General features: G+C 51.5%; 2 protein-coding genes and 1 long non-coding RNA gene across 6 annotated transcripts in view; 1 reads left to right on the forward strand and 2 right to left on the reverse strand.

Moving 5' to 3' along the window:
- Positions 1-347: 347 nt before the first annotated feature.
- Positions 348-7,796, reverse strand: OLFML2A (olfactomedin like 2A). Its single transcript, XM_039561803.1, has 8 exons — positions 7,670-7,796; positions 3,686-3,949; positions 3,463-3,570; positions 3,173-3,358; positions 2,706-2,967; positions 2,360-2,593; positions 2,019-2,204; positions 348-1,780 (listed from the first exon to the last, which is right to left on the reverse strand). The coding sequence occupies exons 1-8, from the start codon at positions 7,733-7,735 to the stop codon at positions 1,179-1,181; spliced, it is 1,908 nt and encodes a 635-aa protein (XP_039417737.1). The 5' UTR covers positions 7,736-7,796; the 3' UTR covers positions 348-1,178.
- A 725-nt stretch (positions 7,797-8,521) lies between these two features.
- NR6A1 (nuclear receptor subfamily 6 group A member 1) overlaps positions 8,522-25,844 on the forward strand; it is a 76,444-nt gene continuing 59,121 nt past the window's right edge. For 2 of the 3 annotated variants that reach the window (XM_039561663.1, XM_039561664.1), the window contains exons 1-2: positions 8,522-8,603; positions 21,542-21,601. In XM_039561663.1, the coding sequence (XP_039417597.1) occupies positions 8,537-8,603; positions 21,542-21,601 (127 nt within the window). In that variant the 5' untranslated portion in view covers positions 8,522-8,536. The remainder of the gene's footprint in view (positions 8,604-21,541; positions 21,602-25,844) is intronic. The other variant, XM_039561665.1, reaches the window with a different exon arrangement.
- LOC109144390 overlaps positions 11,962-25,844 on the reverse strand; it is a 28,555-nt gene continuing 14,672 nt past the window's right edge. For both annotated transcript variants that reach the window (XR_005603238.1, XR_005603239.1), the window contains exon 3: positions 11,962-17,780. This is a non-coding gene — a long non-coding RNA (uncharacterized LOC109144390). The remainder of the gene's footprint in view (positions 17,781-25,844) is intronic.

The following is a 25,844-nucleotide window of genomic DNA, read 5'->3' on the forward strand; positions in this document are numbered from 1 at the left end:
ACAGTGCCGAAGCTCCTTTTCCCCAGGACCCGGCAGGGGCTGCTGTCCCGGGTCTGCGCCGGGATCCTCCTGCCTCTGCACTGCCGTGGCACCGTGCTGGTGCTGCTGGGGGAACGTGGGGTGCCCGCCCTGGGCTGGGTGCGGGCAGATGTGCCTGTCAGGTGTGCGGTCAAGAGCAGCCACATGGGACAGCAACCTCTGGGCACTCCTGGCCATGCAAGTCGGGTTAGTGGACAAGGATGGCGAGGGACAGGGGCAGTGAGGGATGGGGACAGACAGCAAGCACCCACCCTGCCCACTCCTCCCTGCTCAGCTTCAGGACAAATGACAACACACACAGCCCGCTCTCACATCTGTTATGTTTTAATACTGTTCATGTCTAAAATGACCAAAACCAAGCCAAGCGCTTGCAGCCCCTCACTCTGCCTCACATGGAGAATGAGAGGCCCGAGGGCTGCCCTGTCCAGTGCTGGGTGTGGGCAGGTGTGAGGGCAGGTGTGCAGGTGGGTGTGCGGGCACGACACCCTGGGCAGGCTCCTCCACACCTGCTGCCAAATGGGACTTGCACGGCTCCAGTGAACACATTTAAATAACAAGCTCATGATCAGCAAAAGCAAAGGCATCTTAGCCACATTTCCTAAAATAGCGACTGGCACCTGTTCCTGGTGCTTGGCAGTGAGGGGCCCTGCCCGCCCACAGGGCTTGGCGCAGGCCAGGGCGCGGGGCTATCCCGGCGCTGGCACTGTGGCAGCTGGCAGTGATGGCACGCGCGGTCCCGGTGGGTGTGCAGGGAGTGTGGCTGGGCTGGGGGCAGTGCAGGAGGAGCTCAGTGCGCTGGTGCAGGGCGGGCGGTGCCAGCAGTGGCAGAGGGATGCGGGACTGGGCTCCTCTCTGCGTCCCTGGGAAGGCGATGCTGGCCGAGCTGCCACAGCCCCAGGGGCCACGTTGTCATGGGGGTGTCTGCTGGGGGCTGCTCTTGCGTGCTCTCCCTGCCCTGCAGTGCAGTGGGCATGGTGCAGGTGATGGGCATAGCAGATGGGGAAGGTTTTGGGCTGAAAGCCGGGCTCTTGCCGAAGCCCTGGCTGGAGTTGGGGTGCCAGGGCCAGGCTGCGTCAGGGTGCCCCAGCCAGGCACAGCGCAGGGTGGGTGCAGGAGTGCAGTGGGACCCGCCCGGGCACTCAGACCACAAAGTGGAGCCCATACGTCATCTGATGGCCGTTGTCCCAAGCATAGAGCACCTTCTCCTTGGGGTTGTAGTCGACCTGCGTGGTGAAGGAGTAGTGGTTGAGGAAGGGCAGTCGGAGCTCTGCCTCCGTGTCTGTGTGCGTGTCGAAGGCATAGGAGATCTGCCCTTCCTTTTGGCTGTAGGTGTCCACAGCATAGAGGATGCCACAGATGATGAAGCAGTTCCCGTACGTGTTGCGCTTCAGCCCCGTCTTCCAGGTGGTCTCCTTGCGCACCGAGAGGTCCGCAGGGTCAAGTCGGCTCAGGACGATCACCTCTTGCTGTGAGTAGTCATAGTCCACAGAGGGGTAGATGACCCAAAGCCCGCTCTCATCCACGGCAAAGTCAATGTCCGAGTGGCCCCTCCACTTCCAGGGCGTTGTGTCCTCGTACACCACATCATGGAGCTGTGCCCAGCCCGCCACGTACCGCTCCTTCAGGTCGTACTTGATGATGTTCTTGGTGAAGGCACGGTTGTAGTAGAAGGCCCCTCTGTACACCACGTGCCCAGTGCCAATCCAGTTGTAGGGCAGCTTGTAGAGGTTGCTCCAGCGGCCTGTGAGTGGGTGGGAGAGGCATTGGGACCCTCTGCAGCATTGGGGTCCCATGCATGATGGCCAGAGCACGCTGGCAGCAGTAGGGGACTTGTGTCCCCCTTGCTGCCCTGTGGATGCTCCCCAGCTCCCCTCAGCTGCCCACCACCCCAGGGCCCAGCACAGCTGGTGTCACACAGCCCTGGACACCCACCCAGGAGGAGCCAGGACCCATTCACCCACTCGGCCGCTGACCCTCACCCTGCTTGAAGTTGTCGAGGCTCCTGAACTCCACCAGGCTGTTCCCATAGTAGTAGTTGGTGACGTAGATGCGGTCATCCTTGGCTGCTGGGTCCTTCATCCAGGCCCCCTCATTGCGCCCGTAGCTGTGGTGCTCCATGGGGGCCTCCACTGACTCGATGGTGCCTTCGCACTCCACCTCCTTTACTGGGAACCGAGGGGGAGGAAGAGGACGGCTTATCCCTGCCCCAGGCAGCTGACTGCTCCTCCTTCCCATGGCAGACTGTTGCTGGCTTAGCTTGGCCACGGGCACTGGGACCACAGGTCCGGGTGCCCTGTCCCAGCTGCCCCCGCTCACCCACCTCTGTTTGGTGTTTCGGGGCCCCTGGTGCTGTCAGCCCCCTGCCTGAGGCCAGGGCCAGGGGGGCTGCGGGCTGTGCTGCGGGGGGCCGGGGTGGTGCTGGGCGCAGCCGTGGTGCTGGGCACGGTGGTCTCCGTCTGTGCAACAGCTTGGGCTGGGGTGCCCTCAGCTGAGGGGGACAGGGGGCCCTTCTCCTCCTGCTGCTCTGTCAAAACTGCGCCTCTCACAGGGCCCTCTGTGGGGGCACAAGCTGGGGGTTAGTGTGCTGGCAGGGGCAGGCCCTGGCCCTCTGCCTCGGGGAGAGGTGCCCTCCCAGCCCCCCAGCCCTGCCCCATCTCCAGACTCACCGCGGCTGCCGGCCGGACCCTCGGCCGCTCCTGCCTGCCCAACCTTGTAGTACGTGATGCCTCGGACCACAGTCTGCTGGTGCGCCAGGGGCTTGGGCTTGGCCGTGGGCTGTGACCCCGCTCTGGCCTTGGTGTTCTCCTTTTTGGGCTTCTCAGGCTTCAGCGGCTTCTCCTTGGGCAGTCGGGGGCCTGCCCTGTCCCCCAGTGCCTTGCGGGTGCTGGGGTACCGTCCTGCCTCCTTCTCTCGGCCACCTGTTGTGTCCTGGGGGGCACAGCCTGGTCAGACCCACTTCCCTCCCATGCCCTCCTCTTCCCTGCTGCCACCGTGCCAGGCAGAGGGCACAGGCACCAGCCCAGGGGTTACCCCGATGTACCTGCCACAAGCCTGGGGCAGCTTGGCCCTGCGTGGCAGCACCCACTGTGCCTGCACGGGGCTGGGCCCCGGGGGTACCTGTGCCTTGGGGTACCTGTGCTTTGCTCTCCGGGACGGCAGCCGCATCCTTCTGCAGCAGCTGGTAGCCCAGGTTGGAGATCTCCTTCTTGATGCTGATCATGATGTCAGAGTAGTTCTCGTAGCGTTTCATCTGGTCGGTGAGGTGCTGGACGCTCTCCTTCATGAAGTCATTCTCCCTGCTCAGGTTGGTCTTGATGGTCTGCAGGAGAGGAGAGGCTGCAGCCCCATTCAGGGAGCTCACAGACGGCCCTGAGCCACCCAGTGGGGAGCACTGCGGGGATGGTGCTGCTGGAGCTCGCTCACCTCCTCCAGCGTGTTCATCTGGGCCACCACCTTGCTGATGTAGGAGTGCACCTTCATCAGGTCCATGCTGTACAGCGTTCCCTCGAGCAGATCCACCATGGACTGCAGCTGCAGAGGGGGCACAGGGACAGGGCCTGGGGTAAGGGCTGGGGCATGGGGCAGGGGCGCGGCTGCGCAGCGCAGGGAGAGGGTCTAGCCCCCAGTCCCACCACACCATAGATACCTTGAAGAGCTCAGGGGCCTGCTTCTTCAGCTTCTCCATCTTCCACTCATTCTCACAGGGGTTGAGTGAGGAGGGGGGTGCGGTGCAGGAGCACTTGCAGTCAGTCCCCGAGCTCACCGTCTCCACGGTGTAGAAATCCTCCACGCGCGCGCTGCCGTTCCTGACGCGGCTGCAGGCGTCTTTGCTGAGCGGCCGCAGGATGCACTTGCAGCGGCAGTCGGAGCCCTCTGAGGTCATCCGGACCTGGTCCACATCACCCAGAGCCTGCAGGACACGTGATGAGCCTGGTGTCCCAGCCGGGTGTCCCACAGGGCCTTGCCAGCCCCAGCAGACCATCACAGCCAACTCCCTCACTGGTGCTTGCCCAGAGATCTCCCACTGCCCCTGGGGCTCATGGTTGTGCCCCAAAGAGCGTGAGGCATTGCCTAGTCCAGAGCACCCTGTCCCACCACTCTGCACCCAGGCTGACCGTGACGAAGCCCAGGCAGCTGCTCATCCCTGCAGCCGCCAGTGTTTCGTGGCCCAGGTACTTCAGTCTCATTTCTGCGGCTGTTTCTCAGCCTCCAGCAAGACCTCAGTGAGCAGGGATGGTGGCAAGAACACCCAGCAGCGCCTCTGTGCCCCCACACCACGGCTCCAAGCCCACACAGGGTTCGTTGTTTGTGGTGACATGCAGCCACCTCGGGGTGAGCTCGGCCCCTCAGTCTGCCGCGATGGCCCGAGGCACACGTTCAAGGACTCCCTTGTTTCCACACATGGCCCTGACTCACGCTACAGAGCCCAGGGTGCTTTTCGGCTGGTTTAGCCCAGTTCTCCCATTGTGCTCAGGAACAGGGGAAGCAGTCCCTCTCACCCCCTGCCACCGGCTGTGCACCCGCGGGGGCCGCCTGGGCTGGCAGGAGCACGGCCAGGCTGCTCTGGCCGTCCCACGAGCGGGGATGCGCCTGCTCCGAGCACCCGGGAGGGTGGGAGAACAGGGAGAGGCAGTGCAGTGACCCCGGAGGGAGAGGGCTCTGCCCACAGGGACTCTGACTCATCCTGGGAAACAGAACGGTGGCAGAGCTGGGAAACAAGTTGAGCTCTGGCTCCCGGTCCTCCCCGGACCACAGTGGAGCACAGTGCGGCGTGGGAAAGGGCAGAGGCCCGTGGGGTCCGTGTCCTGCCTGCAGGCAGCGCCCATGGCCACACAGGGACCCTCCTCCCTGCGCTGGTGGCACCGGGGTAGTGGCTCTCCCTGAGCCGGGCGCGGACCCCCAGCTCCCCACAGCTCCCCACAGCCCACACGGGCCAGGGGTTCCTCCCCTTTCTGAAGGGCTGCAAAACTTCACACGTTTTGGGTTTCAAAAAAACCTCTTTCGTTCAAAGGGAAACCAGGTCCTGCTGGCTGAAGGAAAACACCAGGAAGCCAAAGGGCTGTAAATTGAGCAGAATCTAATCAAGCTCTCAGCAGGGAGCGGGGCAAGGACGCCCTCCCCAAACACCACCTCGCCAGGCTCGAACGTCCCCGGGCCCCCTGACCTCCCCCACGGCCACGCCGGCACTTGTGCAAACAGGCAGGACAATTCACAGCCCGGCCGCGAGCTGCCGGCCCCTCTGCACACACCCAGCAGCTCCCGGGCCCGGAATGGGCTGTCCTGGCCACCAGCAATGTCCATCCGTGTCCAGGCGCTGCCTGAGCTCCTGGTGCACTCACACATCCCTGTGGGAATCCCATGTGAGATCCTGGCGTGCCCCACTGGAGTCCCACTTAAGTTCCAAGCTGGGGTTCCCCGTTCCTGCCAGCACCCAGAGCACCAGGACCGGTGAAGGTGCCACTGCTGCAGCACAGCCCGGCACATGCTGTGACCCCACCTGCTCCCGGCACCTTCTGCAGGGCAGGGCTGCAGCTGCCTGTGCTGGAAGCTCGTTCCTGAGGGAGCAGGTGATCCTGGGCTGTGCATCCCCTCCCTCGGCCCTGGCACGCTGTGGTGAGCAGGCAGGTGTCCAGAGCCGCCAACTCACCGGAGCAGCCACAGCAGCTGTGACACTGCACACAGAGCCTCTCCCACGGCACGGAGGGCCAGCCCCTTCCCAGAGACCCGCCCGGCTCCATCTCCCTCCATCCCGCGTGGGGCTGTGTCTCTCTGCATCGTGGCTGGGGCAGCCGCCCACCATCAGTGGGGCCGTAACACTAAACCTCGCTCTGCTGTTTGCCAGCTTGCTTAAACAGGAGCTGCATGTTCTTTTTACACAGAAAAGCCCATAAGCAAGGAAGTATTAAAAAACAGGCTCCCACGTGGGGAGACTCTGTGTGGGTCACCCACCGTGGTACATCGGCTGGGTGCCCTCTGCCAGCCTGTGCCCGACTCCAGGGGACAGCCCACACCAGGGCATGCACAGACCCTCTCCCTAACAGCGCACAGGTGGATTGGGACATGGGTGCAGGAGGCAGCTCATGCTGCTCTGCCTTCTCCAGGTGGGAATCCATGAGCACCCCAAAAAACCTGTGTGAGGGGCTGATGCAGCCCTGCAGGGGCTCTGGTGGTTCTTTCCCTGGATACCCCCCTCTCACTGCAGACCCCAGCCCAGGGTGCTAGCAAGTGGCTGCTGCCTCTCCCCCTGAGTGGGTCCCAGCTCCACAGGCGTTGCACACCCGTGGCTGGTGTGGGAGAGTGTCCCTGCACCTTGCTGAGGGTTTTCTCACTCGAAGTTTTATGAGCTGGGTAATTTTCCTGGTTTCCGGAACCTCTTGCAAGAGCATCCATGTGAGCACAGAGTTTGTGACATTATTTGGAGAAAGCAGGACCTTTGACAATGACCCCTGGCCAGCTTTTAAGCTGTCCTGTGGCTGCTGCCAGAGGACTCGTCTCGGAGGAAAACACACTGTGTTGATAAGCTGCTGCAATGCACTCCTCTGGCACAGCTGCTGGAAGGCATGTCCCCGTCACGGGAGGGAAACCATGTCACCCTCCTCTTCCTCCTCCTCCCAGGCTTGGCACAAGGTGTCAAACACGTCCTGCAGCTGAGGCAGAACAGTGCTGGCAGGGCTGGGCCGTGGCTGACGGCGGCCAGGCCCCAGGCTCTGGCGCTGCTTGGGTATCCCGTGTTGGTCACGGGGACACAGCCATGCCAAGCGCTTGTGTGGCACACACATGCCCACCGATGGGATCTCATCCAACGGCAAGAACGGAGAAAACACCTCTGAGCACAGCAGGCAGCACCTGTGGGGAGGGAGGGATGGAGGAGGCGACGGCACCGCGTGGATCTCTGAGTCCTGCCAGCATCACCCCTGGCACCCCGCCGGGAACCCCAGCAACAGGGCATTCCAGGCTTTGGATATCTGTTCCAAGCTAAGTGCTGCCGACAACAGCTGTGTTAGCGTCGTTTTCCACCAAATGTCTTGGGAAATCCTTTCTTTATAACATTTGGTGATCCTGCAGTAGCTGCTCCCACTACCATTCCTCTGGGCTGGGTCCCGGTGTCCCTGCTCCGGCCCCGCTACGGCCACTGACCCCGTGGGAGACGTCTTCCAGCTGGAACCGAGGGCTCCTGGATCCACGGGGGAGGCTGGCTCCCCCCGCTCCCGGTCCCGCTCCTGCTCCTCAGCCCCTCGGGGGAAGGCTTGTCTGGGCTGTTCTCTCTGGCACGGAGTCGCTCATTGCAGCGCCCATCACCGCAGCGCCGGGGCTTGGGCACCTTCCAACCAACCGCTCGAACGCGCCCACCGCCCGGGTCATTCCCTGCGCCGAGCCCCCGCCGCGATGGGAGCACCGGCACCCGAACCCCCGCCCTTCCCGGGACCCCCGCCCGCTGCCCGTGTCGGGCTGCGGCCCCGCCGCTCCGCCCGGGCACAGAGAGCAGCGACCGCCGGGGACACCGGGCCGGTCCCACAGGGACGGGGCTACCCCCGCCCGCTCCCGAGCACCGCCGTGATCGCTCCCGGCCGCGATCGAGATCCCGGTCCCGACCCCGGTAGGTGCCGGTGCCGGTCCGGGCCGTCCTTACCGTGGCGGTGCCGCGCACCGCGGCCAGCGCCGGGAGCAGGAGCGCGGGGAGCAGCAGCGTCCGCATGGCGAGAGCGGCGGTGACCGCCCGCACCGAGCGCCCGCTCCGCCCGGCCCGTCCCGTCCCGGCGGTGGGGAGGAGCCGCCCGTCCCGTCCGCCCGTCCGTCCCGTCCCGCCCCGCCCCGTCCCGGCGGCGGTACCGGCGCCAGCAGCGGCGCCGCGGCGCGGGGGCGGTGCGTTTCCCCCCGGGTGGAGCTGGCCGTGCCCGCCTCGGGGCTCCCGCTGTACCGGGGCTGCCCGGTGCCCCGTGCCGGGGCTGCTCGTCCCGCCCCGGGCTGGCCGATCCCCTCCCCCGAGGAGGCGGGTGTCCCCGGGCGAGCCCGGCCGGACCCTCGCCGGGGCTGTGCGGTTTCCCCCCTCTCGCGGTGCCCCGTGCCCTGTGCCCCGTTTCCCCCCTCTCCCTGTGCCCGCTGCCCGGTTCCCCTCTCGCCGTGCGCGGTGCCGCGGCAGCGCTCGGGGCTCGGCCGGCGGGTGCCCCCTGGCGCTCCGCCGCTCCCGGTGCACCGGCCCGGGGGAGCCGGGGGGGGGTCGGGGCGCGGAGCCCGCGGGGCGGGGCGGGGCGGGGCGGGGCGGGGGGCTCGGGGCGGGCCGGGGGCGCGGCCGTCGGGGCCGGGCCCCGGCTCCCCGCGGGCGGCGCTCGGACTACGGCTCCCGTGGTGCCCCGGGGGGGCGGGGCGCGGCCGGCCCGGCCGAGCGCGGCGCGGCCCTGGCTGTCAGCAGCGCCCGAGCGGCCATGGGGCAGCGCGGCCGCCGGGGCCGCTGAGACCGCCGAGCCCCGGCCCGGCCCGGCGCGGCCCCGGCGCCGCCATGGAGCTGGAGCCGCCCGCGGAGCTCCCGGAGCCCCGCGCCGCCAGCAAGGGGCCGCCCCGCAGCGGTGAGTGGAACGCGAGGGGTCCGGGCGGGCCGGGGGCGCGGGCCGGGGACGCGCCGGGGCGCGGGGCCGGCGGTACCGGGGGCTCCGCCTGCCCGATGCGGCCCCGCAACTTTCCGCGGCCGCGGGGCGCAACAAAGGGCCGCTGCCCGCCCTGCCCCGCTGCCCCCCGGGCCGTGGCGCCAGGTTCCGCTCGGGGCTCGGCGGGGCACGCGGGGGTCGCCGCCCGCAGCGGGGTCCCCTCGGACAGTGCGGCGTTTCCTGCGAGTTTAACTTGTTCCACAAAAATCACGTTTTCCGCATCCAGGCGCGCTGTGCCGAGGCCCCGCGGGGTGTGTGGGGCGCCGCGGGGCCGCTGCCGCGTCCGTCCGAGCGCTCCGGGCGAGTGTCCCGGGGCAGCCCCGCGGGGTCCCGGTACCGCCCGCCGTGTCCCGGCCGTGCCCCGCGGCTGCTGCCGGTGCCCCGCGGGTGTCTTGGCTCAGCCCCTGTGAGCCGGTCCCTGCCCGGGGTTTATGGGCACCATTTGGGACTCTTTTACACTTCCCGTATGCAGATGCCGCATCTGCACTTGAATGTCCCTGCCAATTTTTATGGTTTACAATTGCATTTTACCATCTTAAGGTACTCGGGTTCTCTACAAAGGGTTTGCTCAGACAAAAGAGGCTTTTTATCAGGCAGCGTCCTCGGTTTTCGAGATACAGGCGGTACCAAAAGATAGGCAGTGTGGGAACTGCAGAAATGGGCATTTCTGTAACCGCCCTGATCTGTAATGTTGAGTTGTCCCTGGAAGCACTTTATTCCTTCTCACTTAATTAGATGTCCAATTGGATGAAGACACTTAATACTCTTAGATACTTTAATAACACTCTTAATACTTTAATATATCCTTAATGCTTTATGAACTTTCTGATTTAATTTGTGAAGTGTCTGTTGCTTTAGTGTCCCTAAGAGTACAACAATATTAATGCTTTGTCTGCATTTGCTATTTTTCCCACAGATGTGGGATTTTGGGGGAAATCTCTTTTGATTAATCAGATTAGCTTAAAGAGTTTCTTGCATATCTTGTGACAGACGTACCTGTGGCTGTGGTTAGTCTTTTGAATGGGTGATGTAACAGCCTTTTACTACTTTGCCTTCAAAAATGTGAAATACTGGTGCGGTATTGAGACATTGCTTGACCTTCGGTCTTTCTAAAGCCTCTGGGGGAGGAGCACGAACGATTGGGTTGTTAATTCATGGTTTTATAAAATACCTGCAAATGATAATGGGAAATGAAGGCTCTTAATGTTTCCTTTTCTTAAGCAAGATTCATAGTACTTTTGATACCTTGAGGAACAGCATCTTCACTCTTAGTAAAAACAGTGAAAATTGTACGAGTACAGAGGTATAAAAGTCACATTGTATTCTTGGTGTTAAAATGTTAATGTTAAAATCATTAATGAACTTAAGCTCTGCACGTGGCTTCTGTGTTAACCCAGAGTAAAGTGCTGCAAGTTTATTGGCGTCTTCAGTGAGAGAAGCTTCAGGATAACTTTGAAATGCAGCGACGTGGTTTTATTTCAGCAGTTACGGGCAATTGCAGCCTCATTATTTGAGGGGGCACTTGACGTTCTTGGAATATATGATGATGGTTTTCCCTTGCCAATTTGAGTACTTCCTCTTCCATGTAAGAAACATATTTTACCATTGAGCAAATCAATGGCAACGAGTAAAACCAGGGTTTTTTTTCAAAGCAATTTCATTAAGGCATTCATTTTTCCTGCAGTAGTAGCAATTACTTCTCAACAGGGTCCCATTTAAGATCAGTTTTGATACAGCTTCAGTTGGCATCTTTTTCCTCTGTGAGTGAGACATGATGGCTTTTACATAGTTTTAATTATTTTATGTTTTAGCTAAAATAGGGACACAGCAGATTATCTAGAATTTAAGGTAACTTTGGACACTTTGTTGTGTAGTGTTGTCTTGGAAGACAGATTTATCAGGAAACTACTTGAATTTTGTGTTCCCGTAAAACTGTCAGAGTTTCAGATGGGCAGATTACTGATCTGGATAAACTTCATACCAGAGAAAAGAGGAAAGTTGTCAGAGCACAAAGAATGTAAGGTTTTCAAAGAAAAATCCCTTTGCCTGCATCCCTTCCCTTTTCCACAGCATTCCCAAACTTTACTGGCGCACACTGACATTTTTAGTGGTTCTTTATGCTTGGTTGCTTTGCATCTGATGAGATAAGCCTTTGCTTAACAAAGACTATTTCATTGATATAGTTGGGTCTTAGTTTACTTGCTATAAACACATTTCTTTGAAGATTTAGGAAGAAAAACAAATGGAGTTGTCGAATGGCAACGCTGCTGAAGTCAAATGTCTCTGAACAAACAAGAAGCCTACAGTGTTATTTCAGCTCAGTGTTGGCTTGTTGAATGTGGATGTCTCTTGATTTTGTAAATAATAGTAGAAAATAATACATAGAATTCTGAACTCCGTTCTGTGATGGGAAATGAAAGCCTTGTGATTTAGGAACAACTTAATTCCTTTGTTTGATTTGATGGTAAAGATGGAAAAATACCTCTTGGTATAAAGTTGGAATTTGGTATTGATGGCTTCTGTAGATCATTAATCAGGAAAATGGGTTTATGCATGCCTTTTTGTGCTGAGCCCAGGACTAGTGCTGTATGTTGAGCGGATGCAGTGTGTGATGTGACACTGCAACAACAGGATTTTTTTCCCCGCTTTGCTAAAAAACAGTATAAAGAGACTGTATTATAGAAAATGAGGGAACTTTCCCATCTGGGAGACTAATTCTTGATTGTTGGGAGGCAATAGCTATCTTTCTGCCCTGCCTCTGGCAAGTCCTTTGGGGTATTTCTTTTTCTGGTGGGGAAAATATGCCAGTGGTTTATTGAATTGCTGTTCAACTCCTACGTGGTAGAGCTTTGAACAGATGCATTTACACCAGCATTCTGTGAGAATGGGAGCACAGTTTATCCTGTTGATAAACTGCCTATTTAAATAAAGCCTTCAGCAGTGTAATCTGCTAATTCTAATTAAGTCATTTACATAGAGAATTGGCCCAGGGTTTCATCAGATGGCTGCTGGGGAGCTGAAATGCATTCTTTCCCTCCAGCTGTATTAAACCAGCCTTTTGATCCTGTCCTTTTTTTAGCCTTTAAGCCAAAGTGGTTATCACTGTGCACAGTTAATTGAGAAAGGGAAGTTGGGGGACAAGGGGACCCTTCGAGCTTTAGCTTTGGTCTTAATTATTACAGTTCTAATTACATAATTAGAAGACTTCCAGATTTTATGTGTTGATAGAAATGGTTCTGTACAGGTTTTGTTAGAAAGAGGAAATACTCCACAGAGAGGCTGGCTTCAGTGAAGTTCTTTATTGGTAAATGATTGCCAATAACTTATCTTGAAAGCAGTATATGCCTGGAGTATCTGAGTTCTCCCCCAGCACTTCGATAAGGAGGCTTCATTTACCCAGGGTGGACCCTGCGTCCTTCAGAGAGCACAAGTTACATGTCTTCCATTGCCTAATCATCCCAGCCGTAGGCTTGTAGATGTGGTGAAATTTAAACTTAGAGAAATGCCTGGTCAGTGTGAAAGATTAATTTTTTTTAAGCCTTTTTTTCCTTTGTGAACACATGAAAAAAAACCCCAGTAAAAATCTATCACAGCTCTAATGCCAGGCTGACTGCAAATTGCTGTGATGTCCTTGTCTGGAAATACCTCCCAGCTGAAACTTGAGGGGAAACCTTCAGTAGTTTTTATGGGAACATAATCTGGAACTGTGATGTCCTTCAGACTAAATCCCAAAATTCTCTTGTTGGATAAAGCCTCCCCAGCTCTTCCTGCAGGAAATGTGGGTTGCATTGGTGGTACAGTGTCTGAAGGTGTTCATTGTGGTGGGCTCCTTGCACTGCTTACAAACCTGCTGATGCTGTACCCCTGAGCTGTAAATGTGCATGGGGCTCCTGTCAGCGTTAGGGTTTATTCTGCTTAGTTGCTGCTGAGAAGCCCAGGGTTTACCTGCGGGAATTGCTGCGGAGCCCTCAGATCCTGAAGCCAAGTGATTAAATGATGGCTGTCGTGGTTGTAGTAAAAGTTTGTAAAAGAACTTTGAGTATCTGAAAGTTCTGCCAAACACCAGCTCGTCCTCCAAAAATCTCTTCATTCAGTCTCACAGCTGCAGCTTTATGTTGTTTGGCAATACTTACAAGGAATTATTCCTAAGTATGTTGTTTCAGATGTCTTGTGAGTGCTTTTGCCAGGAGACTCTCCATCCTCTGCCTGTTTTATCAGCAGTGCTAAGGAAATGCCCTTTCTGTGGGTCACAAGCAGGGGTTGTTCTTACCTGCAAATTTACCTTACTCGTGGTGTTGTACAAAATTGAAGGGAGCTGAGGAAAGATGCCAGAGTTGGGTACCAGTTTGCTGCTGTACCAAGCTCAGGGTGTGGCTGCTCGGTGCCTCCTGCTTTGCTGCTGCTTTGTGAAGCTTTTCTTTGCCCAGTTCTGTTTTCCTGCTTACCTGGCGCTGCCAACTGGGTCCATCACCTTAACACTTGAGCTGACCTTTAGTATTTCACTTGGATTTACATAAGGCCTCTGCTCAGTGAACTGTCCCTATCACAGGATGATATCCATAAAAATGACACTTCCTAGTCTTGAAAAAAAATCCCCAGGCCCATTGGAGACATGTGAAAAGGACACCCAGCAGGAAGAGAGGCCCATGGCCTGAAATATTCATCAATCATTTTCCTGGCACCAGGAAACCAATCAGCTCTTCTAAGGGAGAGAGTGTAATCAATCACACAATGTGGGAAATGGGGATCGCCAGCCCTGCCAGAAATGTTCCTTCATGTGGACAGAAGGAAAGGGCTGTGTTGGTCCTTACTCACAAGTGGTAACTTACACCCTCGGTGCAAGGGACTCGGCTTTTGTAAGAGGCAAGCTCCAGCCTGCACTCAAGGTTTTGTTTCCAGTAATGCTGAGTTGTTTTGTTCTTAGATTTGGTTTTTTTATTTACCCCTTTTCTATAGCTGGTAGGTGAAGGGTTTGTTTCCTGTTCCCAAACCTCCATGTTCTGAAGTGGCAGGTCCAGCAGCAGCATGTTTTTATCTAGAGGATCAGAATTTTTAAATTTTGCCCTTTTTTCATGAAACAATGTAAGTTTGAAACAGCTTCTATTGCAAGAAGCAATAGAAGCTGTTTCAAACTTACTGGGGAAGAAATACACCTCTGGGTGCTTGGCCTCTTTTTCTATCTTTGAGTTATGCTAAAAAATATATATATAGATTGCCCAATAGTAAATGAACTGTAGTTGTCAACATCTGTAGGATATTTTATTGCAGGATAGGGATTACTTGAATTCAAGTAAGAGTTCAAATAATAATTTGAAATTCAAATAAGAAATACTAGAAAATGTTCTAGTAAGATGCTATACATTGGAACAAGAGACTTGTTTATAATTTTTTTTTCTAGGAAAACCTCTGCAATAGTTGCTACATAAGAAATGCCATATCTATGGCAAAATAAACAGCAGTGCCGCAGCCTTTCTCATCTCCTTTAGTCCAGCAGGCAGCAGATTACGATGGGATGATTTTTCCTGAGGAGAGTGAGATGTTTCAGACGTGGCTGTGGTCCGTGGCTGGGTGGGGGTGCAGGGGGACCAGCCTTACCCACCACTGCCCAAGCAGAACACAGCCATCTGTGGAGCACCAGTGCTGAGCAGCTTCAAAATAAAGAATACAAATAGATTTCCCTTAGCAATGTATGTAACAATTATTTTAAAATTGTAAAACTTGTAATCATATGTCTTCCAACAGAGATTTTTTTAAAAAGGTAAAATTGTGCAGTGTCTTTCCTTGGAAATTGGCAAAACATGAACTCCTGTATTATTTAAGTTAGATTAAAAGTCAATTAAAATTCAGATTGTTCTTCAGAGCATCAGTGTATACTAAATTCAATCCAGAATTAATTTCTCATTGAAAAGATTAGGAGCCTTCTCTTTAAAAATATAGATATTTTTCTGCATTTAAGGTAATTTTCTAGTACAAGTGGAGACAAATATCCACAAATATCCAAATATCAGGAGGGATGTTTCTATTCTGAAGAGCATTTTTCTATCTGTCAGACAGTTTCTGATGTGCTTTTTAAGATGCTTAGATGTGTTACCACAATTAAAAGCTACTAAGAGATGTGGCATCCTGCAAAATGAGATTATAGCAATAGGCAGATGTGGCTGGAATGAGCCCCAAAGAGAAAGGGAAGTGTTTCTGGAATTGCAAGCAGCAGGAGCTAATACGGTTTGCAAACATGGAAGACAGTAGGCAGAGAGGTAGGTGGGGAGAAAGAATCAAATTTCCCTTGATTCCTGCCCGTTTGTAATCCCTATCCCTGGGAGGCCAAATGCTTAATGTGAGCCTTTCACTCCAACAAAACCCGGGATGCTGGCATTGGTGGGGTGAGAGGGAAGTGCTCGGTGGGGTCTGGATCACTGAATTTTATGAGCAAGATGCTCAAATCAATAATGGAAGGAAAACCTGAAGTCTCAAGGACTGGTCAGTTATTGCAGCCATCGGCACGAGCCACAGCCACTTCCAGGTGGCCTGTGGGAAGGGGAGACCTCACAAAAATGAGAGAGCCACACCCAGCACTGTTCCCACACTGACACTTGGAATGTTCAGCCGCTCATTTGTCCTCGTGTGACGGGTGGTGAGAGACACAGCTCTGCTGTTTGATTCACACAGCACAGAGAATATCAGGTTCTAACACGTGTCCTCCGTGTGCTGAGACCCGTGGGTTTGAATCCTGACCACCAGCAGTAACTCTGGTGTGACAGTGGCATCACCCAGCTCGTGCCACAGCCGAGCGTGGCAGGAGCGCACGGCACCCCAGCAGCTGGGAGGCTTCTTCCCTCTAATGCCGCTGTAATGTTAATTATACATTCAGTGGTTGATTTGGATGATTCAGTGTTTCTGTGTCCGTGTGGTAACCATGAGAAACTTGTTCCAGTGTGTGGTGCTTACACCTGTTTTTCACATTGAAGGCTTCTGTCACGATATTGCCTCAAATTCACCCCCCAGTGAGGACAGTCCATGTCCTCATCCCGGGCTGGTGCGGTCAGCCAGGTCCTGGCAGGCATGGGCAGTGAGCAGCTCAAGCCCATTGCAGTTAGCAGCTGTAATATTATCTCCTCTAATTAAAATTGGAAGATAAATACCGTGAAATTAATTAACCTTGAGATTAGGGAAAAAAGCTGTTTTCAGATTGGTCCCATGTCCTGCTTCTGCAGGATCTGGTGTGTCAGTGCCACTGCTGCACTATCTGCTGCATTAAATGGGCAGGTTACCTGCATCTTGGTGAAGAGGCCCAGTTACAGGGGCGTTTCTAACATGGTGCACTGCTTGGGGTCTAGAACAACTTGCCTCTGGGAACACTGGCTAATTTGCAACATGATTTCTGGCATATTCTGTATATCATAACATGCTATTATTTATCAGGAGATCGGTATTAATCTGTCTTGATGTTAACTCTTCAAAAAATAGCATCTCTTGTATAATATCAGTCAATTCTGGTTTTTTTCTGGTCAATTCTGGTAGGTAATTCTAGTGGACTCTAGATGGATTTTGCTATAGTGGTATGCCTTGTGTTGGTCAACACTTTATCAGTGATCAAAAAGTCAATAAAGAATTTCCCCAGATTTACAAACTGATTATGCAATTGATCTTTCAATATTGGAGTAGGCTGGGCTGCCTGGTAGGCAATATCCTCATAAACCAAAATGTCCTCCAGGTAGAGAAGATGCAAAATCTCATGCCCCGGGACAAAGACAGTGTGCCTGTGGGCTGGGGTGCTGCGTGCTGAGAGGCACTGGATGTGAAACAGAGAGAGATGATCGCCTTTCTTTTAGGACAGGTTTTTTACTTCATCATCATAATTTTTCTAAAAAGCTTTGGTGCTTGACTGTGTTTTCCCATTTGGTAGCCTAAAAGTCTAAAATAAGATGCCAGATGTGTATGAGTCCCCTACAGAGGAATGAGCTGGCTGAGAGCTGCCTTGATGAGCCTTGCTGTTACCACAAGCCAGCTCTGAGGGCACTTCCACCCCATTTTTCAGGAGCAGAGCCTGCTGAACCTCTCAGGGAAGCAGCAGCTTTCCAGAAGTGCACTGTGCTCTGTCCCAGAAATCACAGAGGGCTTCTGGAAACCCAGCTCATAAGGTATGTGGTAGTGCTGATACTGCAGCAACATGCATCTCCCTTCTGCTTTGATTTTTGTGCCTCAGGAGGCATGTCAGGAATCTTGTGACTTTTGATAGCATCAATAAATCAGATACCACGCTGACAGAATTTTACTGGAATGTAAACAGGCATTTAAAATAACATGTTTGTAGAGAGTATATTGAGGAATACAGTGCAGGTACATGGAACACTCAACTCTGTGTAGGTTTCCTTTCAGTTTTGTTGGTAAGCAGGAACTGGGATTGTTTTCCACGTAAATGAAAAGAAGTAAAAATATTTATCATGAGATGACCTTATTTCCCACTCCTCTCTGCAAACAGTGTGTGTTTTCAGTGCTGAGGTGAGACAAGCTCTACCCAATGTAGGGGAAAGGGGAGGAATGTCTCTGTATAGTAAAATTTAGCTGATAAGGGATAATGAATCACCTTTAACTCAGCTCTGCTGAGTAGTAGCTGCTATGGGCAACTGCAGGCTGGTCAGCCTTGTCTCAGTCCCTCAGTGCGAAGGGTATGGAGCAAATCCTCCCAAAAGGCATTTCCAGGCACTTGAAGGACAGGAAGGTAATTGGGAACATTCACTGTGGGTTTTCCAAGGGGAGAGATCATGCCTGACCAACCTCATTCCTTCTGTGATGAAATGACTGGATCCATGGATGAGGGGAGGGTAATTTTGTCATTAACCTTAGCCTTAGGCAAGGCTTCTGATGCATCCTTGTAGGCAGTTTGGGTGAAAACCTGGGCTGTTTTGCTCAAAGGGTGGCAGTCGAGTTCAAGCACTCACTATGCTGTGATTGTCCTTGGGAGTCAGTGTTGGGGCCAATACTATTGAGCAATTTCATCAACCATCTGGATGGTGGGATGGACAAACTCCTCAGACTTGCAGATGACACCAGGTTGATAACTGGGAGGGCACAGCTGCTGTTCGGAAGGACCTTGATAACCTGAAGGAAAAGGTTGATTAAAACTTCAAAGTTAAACAGACACAAACATCAAGTCCTACACCTGGACTGGAATAACCCCATGGAATGGTGCAGGCTGGGGAGCAGCTCAGCAGAGAGGACCTGGGGTCCTGGAGAACCTCACAACTGAGTCAGGCTGTGCTTGCGACAGCTGATGGCCACGAGGTTGACAGAAGCACTTGGTGCCTTCTGTGGGATGTGGCAGAGTCACCTCTGGAACATTCTGTGCCTGCTGAGCCTGTCCCATGCACATCTCCTGCTTGCAGCCCCACAGGCAGCACTGGGACTGTGCCACACGGATCCATGTGTGTGATTGATTGATCCTCATCAGGAGAGCAGCTGCTCGGAAGGGGGGAACATGATGGGACTCACTAAGTCATCATGTTCTGCTCATTCCCACCTTGGGAATCCCTGCAGTGCCCAGGGTACCATGTGTTATCTGCTGAGCTCTTCCCATACGTGAGATGACAACATTGGGGAGTGGTACCACAACTCATCTTTAAAGTCCAGTGCTGTGTCACAGGTTCAGGCTAAGTTCATTTCTAGGAGTAGCCCATATACCCCTTCAATTAGCATAAACAGAGACAAGGGCAGGCAAAGGTCAAGAGAAGTTCAAAATAGCATAACCTCTTTTTGCTGGTGTTCCCAAATGTTCCCGATCCTGCAAAGCTCTCCAAGCCGGCCTTGCCAGTGTGTTTACCAGACCATTGTAAAAGTCAAAGAACAAGGCCTGGCTTGATACAAGGGAAGTTAGAAATGGAGGGGTTGAGAATAGGTAGCATTGTTGTTTAAAACAGGAGAAATAATTGATTTATGTTATGGTGGCCAGTTAGGCTGTAAAGTGAAAAACTCTTAAAGAAACCCTGTGGCTTTGAGGGAGTTTTTTGCTCTGATTCCTGCTCAGCAAACAGGGGTACCCCAATAAAGGTCATCAGCTCCATGAGCTGAATTATTAATTCCTTTCATGCCAATCAGGGCTTGTAAACAGTATATAATACAGGAAAACAATTGGCACTGTTCACTGAGTGGGCAGAGGAGAGGTCAGGAGGTAAATACTTTTATTGGCAGCAGCTGCTTGTCATAGCTTCTGTCCTTTTCATCTTTTAGGGCAAACCACTTTCCAAAATCTTAAGTCTGGTTGTTAGTCCATCTCTCTTCTCCCTTAGATGAATTGTTTTTAGGAATTTAATGGATTACATATAATTATGAAGATAAAAAGGGCTCGAGGGAAGGGTGGCGATTATGGATAAGAGAGCAAACCAGCATTGGCATGTTTCATAAAGAGCTGTTTGAATTTTTTTTATATTGAGAGAAATTTTAAAATCCGTCTATTCAAGGCCAGGCGTAGAATAAGCAATTGTGCTTTTACGTACTTAAAAAAAAAATCAAAGTGTGATGTTGAGACTAATATGTTATAAATACCATCTGCCAGTAGTAGCACAAGAACAGAAATCCTGATGTGTTGGTGCTCTTGGGTGCCACAGCTGTGCCCTGTTCCTGCACGGCCGTGGGATCGCCGGATTCCTGGCAGCACTGGGCAGGACACTGAGGGAATTCTAACCTCAAATGTGAGCAGCTGGGTGGTGGTGCCCATGGTGTCCACATTGGTGACCATACCACAAATGGTCATTAAAACACATAATTTCAAGTGTGGACTGAAATTTCCAAGTATGGCTGGGAAATAGTTACACTTCATTGTTTGCAGGCAGTAACAGGGCATTACAGTGAACAATCTAAAATTTCGGGACTTGGAGAATTTGTGCTGCCTCTCTCCAAACACTTCCCACTCAGAAACCTCTCTTCAGAAAGCACATGCATTATTTAGTTGCTCTTTGAATGATACTTGATAAACTATTCCAGATGTTGGCAGGTGTAGCTTACTGCCCTAAGTGGCCGTTCCTCTCACAGCAGCTTCTCAAGTGCCTGCCCTGTGCCATCTGGCCGCGTGCCGGGCAGTGACCTCTGTGTGCCAGAGCAGCAGGTAACCCTGGAGTGACCATCTGCTGAGCTGGTCCCTCAGCCTTCCTGAAAGCCGAGTTGTGCTCAGTGCTGAATCTGCACCACTCTCAAAAGAGTCAGAGTAACTTTAACCTGCACTTATTTTTTGGCTTAATTTGGCTGTATGTGAAAGCATACGTAGCCTTCAATAGGCAGAAGTACAAAGCTCTTTCCAGGAACCCAAAATGGCTGTTCTGCATATGAAGAATCTTTTTTTTCCGTACAAAACATGTATAGTAAATGGCCTGCCAGTTCCTAAATCAGGGAGGCTGTAGTATTACGGTGGGAAATAGGAAGATGCAAAATAATTCTTCTTCTCTGAGCACATCAGAGATCTGTGCAGTGTAATCCAGAGCCTGTTGCGAAGTCTGCAGTGGGCATGTCACATGCAGCTTTCTGAACACCGGTGCAAGAACCAAGCAAGATGATAAATTAACGTGTAGATGTTCTAGGCAGTAAATGTCTTGATAATTCAGTGGGGAATAGGACAGGAACGAGCCAGGGCATTGCTGAATAAATCTGTAATTGTGTTTGTTGCTGTTCTCAGCTATGGCTGGTGTTGAACACGATGAACTACAGCTGCTTTGAGTAGTGGTAGGAAGGTATGGCAGGAGGATTTAGTCAGTGTGGTGCAGTGTCTGCTCTCATGTTCTGTAAAAATGGTCTGCTGAAGTGTTTACATTTGTTTGTGGTTTGCCTAATTAGAGCAGAACTTTGCACTTTCAGTGTAAACACTGGTCCTCAGGGAACTGCCTGCTGCCTGAGAAATGGGAATTGCAAGAATGTGAAAGGCAGGATTCGGGCTGGCAGCAAAGCCTGGCTGTGGGCTGGAGTTGTGCTTCTGGGGCTGTGTTCTGTGGTTAGGAATGTAAACTTGTAGTGTGCATTTATTGGGTCTTAGAGCTAAACAAGAGTTATAGAATATATAATCATGTGGGACCTACCAGCATTAAAATGATGGAGATGGAGACTCAGCTGCTCGACTTGGGTGTTGGTGGTGATGTGCTGAGAGGGGCTGTGGTCTTTTGAGAGAGATCAAGCCCAAAGAATGCATCTTTGCTTTACCTCATGCCGGGTTAAAACTGACCCTGTTACTGCAAGATGGTTTTCTCTGGTTTGGGTCCTGGAAAGGTGGATTCTTTCCAAAACACAGAGGGCAATCTGGCATTTGTTTTTGATCACATTCTGACTTTGAGGGTTTTCATTGGCAAACACAGGCAGGAAGTTCTGCTTCTTTTCTCAGCTGTTAGAAAATAAAGCTTTGGAGTGTCCTGTGCTTAAAGATACTTGTTTCTGATGCTGCTCCAGAACAAATGCCAGCAGCTTGCCAGTCTTTGGAAGAGGATCTCTCTTCTGATCAGTAATCTTTTGAAGGTTCACTGGATGCAGATGGGAGATCATCATGTCCTTTCATTCCACAATAATGCTCTGCATAGAGTTTAAAGCTGATGTAATTTAGACTTTCTTTGTGCTGGAAGTTGCTCTGAATTGATATTCTCAGACCATCACAAGTTAGAAATTACTAATATGACTGCTCAGAAAAGTAGATCTACAGATAATGTGTATGAGAGAAATACCTTGAAAGGGGGAAAGCAGATGCTGTTAAAATTACCTGCTTCTCAAAGCAGCTTCCTCAAGTGATTGAAGACACCTGTATTCAATTTCAGTGTAAATTAAAGTTTTCAAAATAAAACCTTCTCAGTAATGTGCACATCACATCTTTCTCATTTTCACTTTCCCATTAGCTACAGATGTGGAGCAGATGAGTTCCTCCTCTCCTGTCCTCCCTATGAACTCCATGGGCAGTAAGTACCCCTTTTCTTGCCATGTGTGACGTGGTAGAATTTCTTATTCTGAGATAATCCAGAGATGGGAATTGATACTCCATGGTAGAGACTTGGAGAAGTTTTAGAGCTGATGCTTATTCATGGAAGTGAGGATTCCCATAGCAGAGAGCTGATGAGGTATTTCTCACAAAAGTAGCACAGACCAGGTCTGTACATCACTATTTACACCAGGAGAATGCAGGTTGTGTAACATGTGTTGCCACCAGAGATATCTCAGTGAAGGAGATGCCTGCATGAGTGATAAAACTCCTGAGGTGATGTAAATTATGTTGACACAGGAGTATTTTTCTGCAGTGTTTCAGTATTACACTTGGAAATCTATAGCCTGGAATTTCTCATGAAACTGAGAGCGTTGGTGAAATCCACCTCAATTTCAGGGTAATTCTGGGCCTGTAATTTTTTGAGACTTTGAAAATCTGAGCTGCTGGACACTTAAAAAAGTAGGAATTCAGAATCCCTTCTTAACACTCCATCTAGTGGCATTTGCTGTGCGGAGGGACCAGTCGATGGGAATCCACTAGATGGCAACAGGCCCTTGTCAGACTGGTGGGACTGGGAAACTGTGTCCTTAACAGGGCTGAGAACCCCTCATTCAGAGCAACTTTTCATCTCATTGTTTGGGAACTCTGTGGATTTTTCAAATGTGGCAGTCTTTTAACTGACAGCTCATTTCAAAAGTAATGCTCAGATGTTCACAACTGCTTAAAAGCCTCCCAGAGCCAGGATACTGTCCTTTCCACATGCCTTTGTGCTGGTGGACTTGCACTTACTTTTACTGGAGAACTGTGGTTCCTCTGTGATGGGAATGAAAATATGGTTCCTTCCTTTATAATGAGAACAGCCCTGTGGAATGCATGCAAGGTAGGCTCCAAGTTGTAACATGTGTGCAGTTATTTGCCTCTTGATTAATAAAACACATCTTTGTTGGTATCTAGCTAGGTTTTCATGCAGTTTATCACTTTTATATGGAAACAGATAATTTGCAAATGCATATGTAGAATAATTTTTCATCTAGAGACATGTATAGTTTATGATGATACATTGGCTAATATTCTGTTGAACCTTTGTGGCCTGACATAGCTCAGATTTATTCTTGTGCACTGAAAGGTATTAAAACTAAATTTTCCATGGTATTCTCCCAGCAGAATGTGTCTGCAAAAAAAGGCAGGACTGTCCAACATGAGCTGAGTGATTCTTTCCCCTTAAATAACTGTATCTTATTGCTACTGTGAGTTTGTCTAACTACAGCTTTCATGTCTGTTATCTTTTGCTAAACTGAAAAATGCTTGTCAAACGTCTGTTCCCTATGAAGATATTTATATAAACTTTTGATAAACTAAATAAACCGAGCTCCTCCAGTTCTTTTGATGTCCTCCTGTGTCTCGATCACCGGGTCAGTGCTGGTGGCCACTCCGGCCGGTCGCGATGATGACCCAGCCCTCGCTGGCCTCCGGTGTGGATGGATGAGCCCTGGCAATTTCTGCTGGGCAGGCCCCAGACTTCTCCAGCCCCAGCTGTCCCATGGCTGTGGTGGCAGCACTGAATGTGCTGGTGCTCAGTGTCACCCTGATGTGCCCCAGGGCGGGCAGATTTGCGGGGTGGTGGCTCTGGTAGGCAGCAAACAGTTGCTGACACAAACATCTAAAGCTTCCCAAGCATGAATTTGAAAACATTCTGAACATGCCTGCTAACCTGTCTTCCCTTAGTTAAGTTTCTTCCTTTGCTGTCTCCTTACCAAACATGATTAAGGCAAAAAAACCAAACCAAAACAAAAAAAACCAAAACAAAAAAACCCCCAAAAAATCTGGAGGATTTTTTTACAGCCAAGTAGGAACCCAAATTTTAAGCTTATTTGTGCATCCAGAGCATTTGAGATGTGTGGAGTGTCTGTGCAAGCCTTTGGCTTGTCATACATTGGCAAACTGGGATAATGGCTCCTTTATTGTAATTTTCCCTGTTTGTCTGAAATGCCTTATTCAGAGAAACTGCAGTGAATTATTTTCACATGTCCTTGCAGTAAAGACGAACACCTCTGTCAGGACTTCTGTATTTTCTACTTTCATACAGGTATACATGAGGAAAACCAGTTGGCTGAAATGTCTGTTTAAAATAACACAGAAGTGCTTTCTTGTACATCCTGTAAGATGTCGCTGGAAAAAATCCAAATTGTGCACTCTCACTTCTGAATGAGTCTGCCAAGCATGCTGAAAAATTTGAGATTTCAAAGGCAGAATGTCAAACTGCATCAAAAACGAGTCATTTGTCTTGTTTTCATAATGGTAGAACAATTTGGCAGACGTGCTTTTGGGCTGCTTGCTGTTACACTGCTGTGGTAAATTCCTGTACTAAACCACCACACTTACCCAGGGTGTCAGTGGAAGTGCTCACTGGGGGTGATTGAACAGGGCCCTTTGCTGTCAGACCCAGGGAGAGGGGAGACTTTTCCTAAAACTCCACTTTTGCAAAGTTCAGTCCGTTTAGTGTGTAGCTGTTGAACTTGGTGGAGCTGTTCCTGTGTAAAATTGAACAAGTTTAAGTCTTTTAACAGAACAAGCAGATTTATTTTGAATATTCACCAAACTGGAGTTTACAAGTCCTTGGTGAGTTGTTCTGACTTGAGCTGTACAGTGAGCTGAGGGACATGGTTCCTGTGGGATAGCAGCACAGCGTGCCTGAACAGGCTGCTTCAGGATAATCCTGTGAGCAACTGGAGGAGCAAACAAGGCATAAGAGAAGTGCTTGGACCCTTTACTGCACAGGGGATTGACTGACACCACTGCTGAGCAGAGTGGGATCCACCATTGCTGCTCTGAGTGGTGTGGGGGGCACCACAGGGACCTCCTAACTTTACTGCATTGCACTGTCCAGAGACAGGGGCATTTCTGGGAACAGGTAGGTCATGCCAATCATGTGAAAACACTTGGAGGGCAGCTCGAGAGGCTGCTCTTCTGTGTCACAGCAGTGTCAGTTGTGTCTGTCATGCACAGATGTGTCTGCTCCTCCCTGCACAGCTGCAGAGCAGGAAGGTCCCTGCCTGCCCCAGGCAGTCAGCTCCAGCTCCTTGCCTTTCCAATGTAATTGAAACTGGCCTTGCCCACCACAGCCCTGAAGAATGTTCTCTGCAGCAGTTACCTTAAATCACTATTTTCTGTTTGCTTCCTTCCATTATCATCCCTGTCAATCCCAAGCCCCACAGCTTCAGTTCCCTTTGTAGGACCGGTGCTGTTCCATAGCTTGGCTTGCTCAGGAGGAAGTTTAATTTCCTATAAACTGGTAAAGCTGTAGGTTTATGCTTTACTGACAGATTTGCCAATTGGGTGTCACTTTTATTAGAACTGAACTAGTTCCTCAACTGTTCTGCTCCTTTAAAAATTCCTGTGCAGTTCTTAATTAGCACTCAGATTTGCTCATGAAGGAGCTGGATGACGTGTCCTGAACTTCTTTGGTGGGACAATGGCACAGCCATAGACCTGCCTTACACCGTTTTGGGAGGCAGAACTTGGACACGGCATTTCTTTGGCACAAGTGTCACTTTTCTTGCCAGAAGAGCCACCCTGGCCATCTGAATGGGTGGTCCTGGGCTGTCCGAGCAGGTGGTCCTTGGCTGGCTGGTCCGCAGTTTGCATTCATTGATCAGTGAGTTGATAGAAATGAAAACCCACCGACAGCAATGAATGTTGATTGCAGCCATTAGATGCTGAAGATGCCACAGTGGTGGTGCTGTCACATGGAACTCCCTGTGGCAGCTGTCAAGTCTTGGTGATTCTGGCAAGCACACGTTCACAGGGAGAGGAGTAGAAAATACTCTTCTTTAGAAATGACATAAAAAATAATATATAAATCACCTTTTGTTTTGTAAGGTGATTATTTTTGCTTGGTCACTCCACTTCTACTACAGATTTTTGCGGCCGGGAATACCTGGTCTGTAGTTGATGGAGCAGGTAACTATGAGCTGGACCACTTTCCACTGGCACCCGTTTAGACAAAGGCCTGTTTGACACTTTAGTGCCCAATGGTGATCTGATATAGGCACATAAAGGTGCCAGGTGTGTTTGAAGGGTTAACTTTCAACAGCCTGTGCTTTCTCTTCAGCTTGAGATGGGGTGGGGTGTTTTTTCTTTTTTTGTTAAGTGCTGCCCATCTGTGACCATATACAGAAGTAAAATTTTACATGTTAGAAGATCTCTTCTTCTAGAACAGC

This window comes from Corvus cornix, chromosome 17, assembly GCF_000738735.6.
Source record: "Corvus cornix cornix isolate S_Up_H32 chromosome 17, ASM73873v5, whole genome shotgun sequence".
Lineage (NCBI taxonomy): Eukaryota > Metazoa > Chordata > Aves > Passeriformes > Corvidae > Corvus > Corvus cornix.